Here is a 6,491-nt window from a genome sequence, read left to right on the forward strand (position 1 = left end):
ATTTAGATCATTTGTAAGTTGGGCAAGTAAATGGCAGATGGGTTTTAATTATAATAAATGCAAGATAATGCATGTGGATTATCATAATTTGAATTATAAGTATAACTTGGATGGGAATAACCTTAACAGTGTTATGAAGGAAAGGGATCTTGGTGTAATAGTTGATCAGTCTCTAAAGTCATTCAAGCAGTGTGGTGTTGTTAATGGTAGGGCAAATGGGATTTTACATTGTATCTACAAAAATATTGAATACAAGTCTAAAGAGGTTATAATTTCATTGTACAGATCACTGGTTAGGCTACATTTAGAATATTATGTTCAAGCTTGGGCTCCTTACCTTAGGAAGGACATTGAATTGTTGGAAAGGTTTCAGAGAAGGGTTACTAGAAAGGTGCCTGGGATGAAGTGGTTGTCATACAAGGAGAGGCTGAAATATCTCAAATTGTTTTCTCTTGAAAAAAGAATAGTTAGGGAGGTAGGGGTCGGGGTGGAGGCAGATCTGATAGAGGTGTATAAGATTGTAAAGGGAATTGATAGTGTTGATGCATCATCATTATTTCATATTTAACAGTGTGAATAGTATGACTAGGGGACAGAAATAAATTTTGGCAAGGTAGGAGTCGTCTTCAGCTAAGACAGTTTCATTTTTCTAACAGGGTGGTTGGCCTTTGGAATAGGGTTACCTTCTGATGTTGTAGAGGCAGTAAGTTTAAGTGAGTTTAAAAAAAACATGATAAGTGCATGAATGATAAGAGCTGGCTTTAAGACTTTTTTAATTAGTTTAATTTAGTTTAGAAGATGGAACAGCCAAGATGGACCAATAGGTCCCATGTTGTCCCAAAAATTATGTTATGTTAACTGTCAAATGATGTAGGTTTAAGGCCAAAACTAGTTATGTGGTGTATGTATGTATGTATGTATGTATGTGTAGAGCCTTAAGGTGAGTATTTTTTTAAATTACATAATTTTATATGCAGTGTTTGTCAGTACTGTCAAAGAAACAGTACACTGTTTGAATAATCAACATGGATGTTAACACATTTAAAATTATGGGACTAAACAACTGTATGGAAGTCCACTTCACAAATAGCTGCCTGACACAATATACTCTGCTTAGCCATTCTCACCTCCACTTGTTTGTCTCCTTTTCAAGCTCCTTCACATTGGAGTCTGTCTCAATGTTTACATTTTCAATAATTTTAGTCTAAGTCCTTATCAAACTAAATATAACTACTACAATGAACATGAGTTCATTCTAATGGCAACACTCTCTAATTTATAGTAGTTATACATATATATTATATGTTTTTAGACACCTATCACAACTATAATTTGGCATGTTTTGACTGAAATTGTTCAGAAAAAAGAACGTGACCTTTAAATTTTCTCCTGAGATGGAAAGTTAACATTCATAAATCAAGCACCTACCGTATATGTTATTGTGTAAGCCAGATGTTATTCAACATATAGTGCAGGAAATTATAGTCACTTAATGTAAAATAAATTTTCTTTGCATTTTCATAATATTACTTAAAGTAGTAAATCCATTTAAAATGTGATGAATTCCTATTATTTATCATAAGCAGATAATTTATACTTTATAAAGAAAGTAAGAAATATTACTGTATAACAGTAATCAAGTAAACAAACTGACTATTAATTAAAAAAAAGTTATTTTACTGCTTAAACAAAATAAAAAATTGCTTGAACTTCAACAGATGTTTCATTTTTAGTATTGTAAATTAATAATTACCAATCACGTGATTGTTATATTAATTCTGTTAATAAATCAGAAATGCATATATTCATTTTGACAAAATATAAGGTATACAGAACAGTCTAAAAAGGGGGAGAAACTAAGGTTTCTAATATACTTATGACAGTTTTAAGTTACAAAAAAAAAGTAGAGAAAAGTTTATAGATAAAAAAAAATTATGACTATTAATTAAGAACATACACCCCAGAAACTGAATTTATTGTAGTTCAGTCTTTTGGTCAAGAAAATTCAACCAATATTTACCTACCTACAAAAGAAAATAAAGTAATCGACCATTTGATACTATTGTAGCCAAGCCAATCCCCCATCTTCTAGTGCACTAGATTTGTGAAATACATGTGCTGCACTTACTCCTACTACAATTATATGTTTACAAATATTCTAGACTGTTGAAACAAAAATAGCAGGGGATTCAAAAATGAAATTAAGGTGGAAAAAAAATTGACTGCACACACTAAATTAAAGAAGATAGACAAATACTAATTCTCATTGAAAACTGAAGTAGAATATTACAGTCATTTTTTATGAAAGTCTTCTGTCACTATACAATGTCCATCACATATGGTAAACAAGTTTTACAGAATATCTTACTTTAAAACTTTAGTTTATCAATAACATTTTACCCATGAAAAAATTTGTTATTTCAAAAATCCTGTTTATATTACTACCTAAGTAATAGCAAACAATTATCTAATTTAATGGACAATTGTAACATGAAAGTAAGACCTCTCAAATTTTCGAATTGTATTTCATATTCAAAGGTTAGAACATCATGGAATTTACAAATACTGTGTAATTTCACATACAGCAATAGCACTATGGTAGCTAGTTCCACAACCAATTAGCAGCAGTCTTCGACATCTCTTAATTTCAGGAATGTAATCTTTGATTCCTCCAAGGATAACTATTTCTGTGTCAAAATTAACCCTTCCTCGCATGGTGTTGATAACTGACTCGGGTTGCTCAAAGATTTCTTTCTGCATGAAAGAGCTGTAGTTCCCTAGAAGATAAGTTTGACTGTAGTGATTTTAATGAGTAACACTGAATGGTTATCTTGGAAAGACATTTTTACATTAAATAAATTGATACAGGAACCAACATTAATATCAAAATATTGTATGAAAAAAAAATCCCTTACCACAACGTTTTTTTTTAATTTCACTAAAAACAAATGCATGATCACACACACACCTTTCATAATTTGTTGGATTTCCATCTTCAGTGTAATGATCTCCCTACTCGTAGTGTCATCAATTGTTCGTTTCATCCTATGAATTGTCAGGTCTTGAAAAAACAATAGATATTGATCAAATAATTGTTTTTCTTTTCTTATTCCTATAGCTTATATTAAAGGGTTAAGCATTTGTGAAATGTGGTTCATACATAATTTGTGCAAAATGCAGCAAAACACTGACAACAGGGCTAGATATTGTAAGACATTCATACTATGTTTTATTCATTTAATAAATGTACATGGATTTGCTACATTAAACTAGTTTCCTAGCATTCTCCTATGTTTGTTATGTGCTATTAAATGTAATGATTGATTAATTTTCACTGTAAATATTCTAAATTTTTTAATGTTGTATATGTATGACATTGCTGTAATTACCACCAAACTTTAAAGTCTCATATGTTTTCACTTCCATATAGTATATGTGTACTGTTTTTTTTTGTTTTGAAAGAAACCTACATTTTCTATACATTTTTATGTTAATGTCTACCATATGCAAGACCTGTCAAGCATCAGGAAATGAAGTTATATCTATTTTTCACATGTTATAGTATTTATGGTAGTAAGGTTTACAGCCATAAGATCAAGCTAACAAAAGGGTTGGTACAATTATCATCTTTATTTATCTATATTTATTTACACACTAGAGGACTTTAGCACTGGCCAAATCACATGCTCTTCTCCTTCTAACTGAATACTCCTGACACAGGAAGTTTGTTAGTATGCAGTCCAGGCAACATTACACCATTCCTTATTCCGGATCACCAACCTCTTTCTAAAAATAGGGTGACACAGTATAGTTTTCTGTGGAAAGTAAAGTAATGATTTTGGGTATCTTGATGACAGTCTCATCCCTATGATGCACAGTAAGTTTGAGATTTCACAACTAACTAAACCTAATAAATCGCACAGGGCATTCAAGTGCCAAAGGCACAGTTTGTTTATAAACATGATGTCTGGTTGTATTTTCCAAGATTTAATTTTTTAGAAGTATACAGTATACAAGGTTTTAAAATTATGCCTAAAATGGTACAACTCTAAGAATACCCAGCTTTTTCCATAAAAGCTTCTATTTTTAAACTTTAAGTAATTTATTGCTAGTAACTGTTTGAATCAAACATTTTTTTCTTGTGTGCCAAACATAATCACAGAAAGGTTTTATTACTGTTAACCAGCAATTCAGCTTCAGTGCCACATGGTCTTTGATTTATTTCACGATACCATTATCTGCTTCTTTCTTTTTGACAGTTAAAACAAAAAGAAACATTTACAAGAAGCTTATTTTCATAGCTTCTCTTATAAACAAAATAATAAAAAACTGACAAATAAACGTCAACAGATGTAACAAACCACATTTGTGCGTGTTTGTGAGAAACAGATTAAAAATGATAACTAGAAAAGTAAACCCAGATTACATCTGATGATTTTAATTAAACCAATATGAAACAGGAATACTAATCACGCTATCAAAACTGATATCTTTAAAAAAAACACAGAAAAAAAAACATTTTCTTGAACTTAAATATAACTGATCTGTAAAGAAACAAATGCAAAAATATTAAGAATAAAAAAATTATTACAACCAAATATTGTAAAACTTGTATACTCACTACCATCACTTACAGCAGCTACATCATCATCTTCAAGGAATATCACTCTGTTTGTATGCTCTATTACAGCACTATAAATAGAAATATTATGATTTCCATAGTCTTTTCATTACAATATATGCTATTATAATATTTAATACTTTGGCTTTAGTAGGTTTGAAATACACTCATTCAAAAACAAAAATATTTTCTAATATTTCAGCCAATCAGTTCTGGCTGGGATATAGAAAACAAGAGCATGTAAAATGTTGTTTTATAATAAATTTATTTGTAGACAAAAAAAAAATATGAGTTTAAATAACAGGTTATTAATGTTTTTTCTAATTCTAATTTCTCAAACATGAGAGTTTTTCCATATGTTTTTCTTTTCCTGTCATCATCATTATTTAGCTGATCAAAACCAAGACTTGTATAGATTCAGTGAGTAAATGGGAGTGACTAATTGAGCCTTTTAACATACACAGTAAAGCGAAATATGACAAGTTGATTTACAGGTAATCATTCTAACAGACCTACTTAGCCAGTGTGCGAAATACCAGTAAACATGGTGATGGATCATCAGTTACCCTTACAGTATTGATCCAACAGAAAAGTATAGCCTTTAGGCAAAATCTGCTTACCATAATTTAATCTAAAGCACATGCTTCTTCAGCATTAAGTTTTGTTAACTGCCAACTGCACAAGCATGCACATTTCCATAAGCCTTACTGAACTAGCTGCCTCCCTTTAAAAAAATGCCCATGTAATACAATTTTGTACATAAAAATGAAAGCCAACAAACATATTGTTAGATTAATAACATGATTACCAGAGTTTAATAGCATTTTTGTTATCAAAGCAGTCATAGGTAGTAAGGTTGTGGCTTGTGTTTATCAGTTATATGCAGAATATATATTCTATAAAGATATTGTAGCACCATTAGTGTAAAATGTGTTATTTACAAGAACCACCAAAATCTCCTGCATATTTTTCAGAAAAAAAGTAAGAGAATAAGAAAAAATGTGGTGATAAAAAATGTTTGTATCTAAAAATTTATTTGTGACTGACAATCAGAGTAAAAAATTAATGAACATTTTAGTAAAAATATAAAGAACAATAGTACTATTTTGTGATATTCCCTAAGGAATTTCATTAAAGAGCCACTTTCATGTTTGCTCTTGTACAAAAAATAATAAACCAAAATAGAAAACTACGGATTAAGTATTGATACCGTGGTACAATAATTGATAGTCTCAATACTAAAACATTCATTCCTATGAAAGTCACAGAAATAAAATGTCATTTGCCAAGTATTTGAGACAGTAACTTCCTAATTGACTTTAAAAGCTTTTGTTATTCAGGAAAATCAGTCATGCTTTAAACTACAATGTTAGGGGAATCGTGTCTAACAAAAGACATACAAGTATTTTAATTATTTTATAAAATGTTGTATATAGACCTATGATTATCCTATACGAGATGCAGAATCCATATCTATGAATTGAACATTAAAGGGTTTTTGTAAATATAAAGTAGGACTCAACCCTTACTGAATAAAAACACAGATCTCTGAAACTTATTACAAACCTTCTCAGGGACATTTTCAGTTTGAAATCTGATTTAACTACACAACATCAACAAAAAAGTGTTCAGTAAAAACAAAAAGTTATGACTAAAAAGTTGTCACATGTTTTTTAAAGCCACATATAAGCAAATATATAATTGGTATCACTGAACTGATCTTGAATACTAAGTTTAAGTGAAATCAATTCCTTATCATTTTACTCAGAATTGTAACGAAATTATCATAAACACTTGCTCAACAGCATCATATATATATATATATATATATATATATATATATATATATACACACACACACACACACACA

General features: G+C 29.9%; 1 protein-coding gene across 2 annotated transcripts in view; it reads right to left on the reverse strand.

Annotated features, from left to right (window-relative positions):
- Nucleotides 1-6,491, reverse strand: part of LOC106478540 (glutamine--fructose-6-phosphate aminotransferase [isomerizing] 2-like) — a 64,010-nt gene that overhangs the window by 21,569 nt on the left and 35,950 nt on the right. For both annotated transcript variants that reach the window (XM_013939091.2, XM_013939089.2), the window contains 3 exons: nucleotides 4,622-4,692; nucleotides 2,969-3,061; nucleotides 2,584-2,777 (listed from right to left, as the gene is read on the reverse strand). In XM_013939091.2, the coding sequence (XP_013794545.1) occupies nucleotides 2,584-2,777; nucleotides 2,969-3,061; nucleotides 4,622-4,692 (358 nt within the window). The remainder of the gene's footprint in view (nucleotides 1-2,583; nucleotides 2,778-2,968; nucleotides 3,062-4,621; nucleotides 4,693-6,491) is intronic.

Source organism: Limulus polyphemus, unplaced genomic scaffold (genome assembly GCF_000517525.1).
Source record: "Limulus polyphemus unplaced genomic scaffold, Limulus_polyphemus-2.1.2 Scaffold222, whole genome shotgun sequence".
Classification (NCBI taxonomy): Eukaryota; Metazoa; Arthropoda; class Merostomata; order Xiphosura; family Limulidae; genus Limulus; species Limulus polyphemus.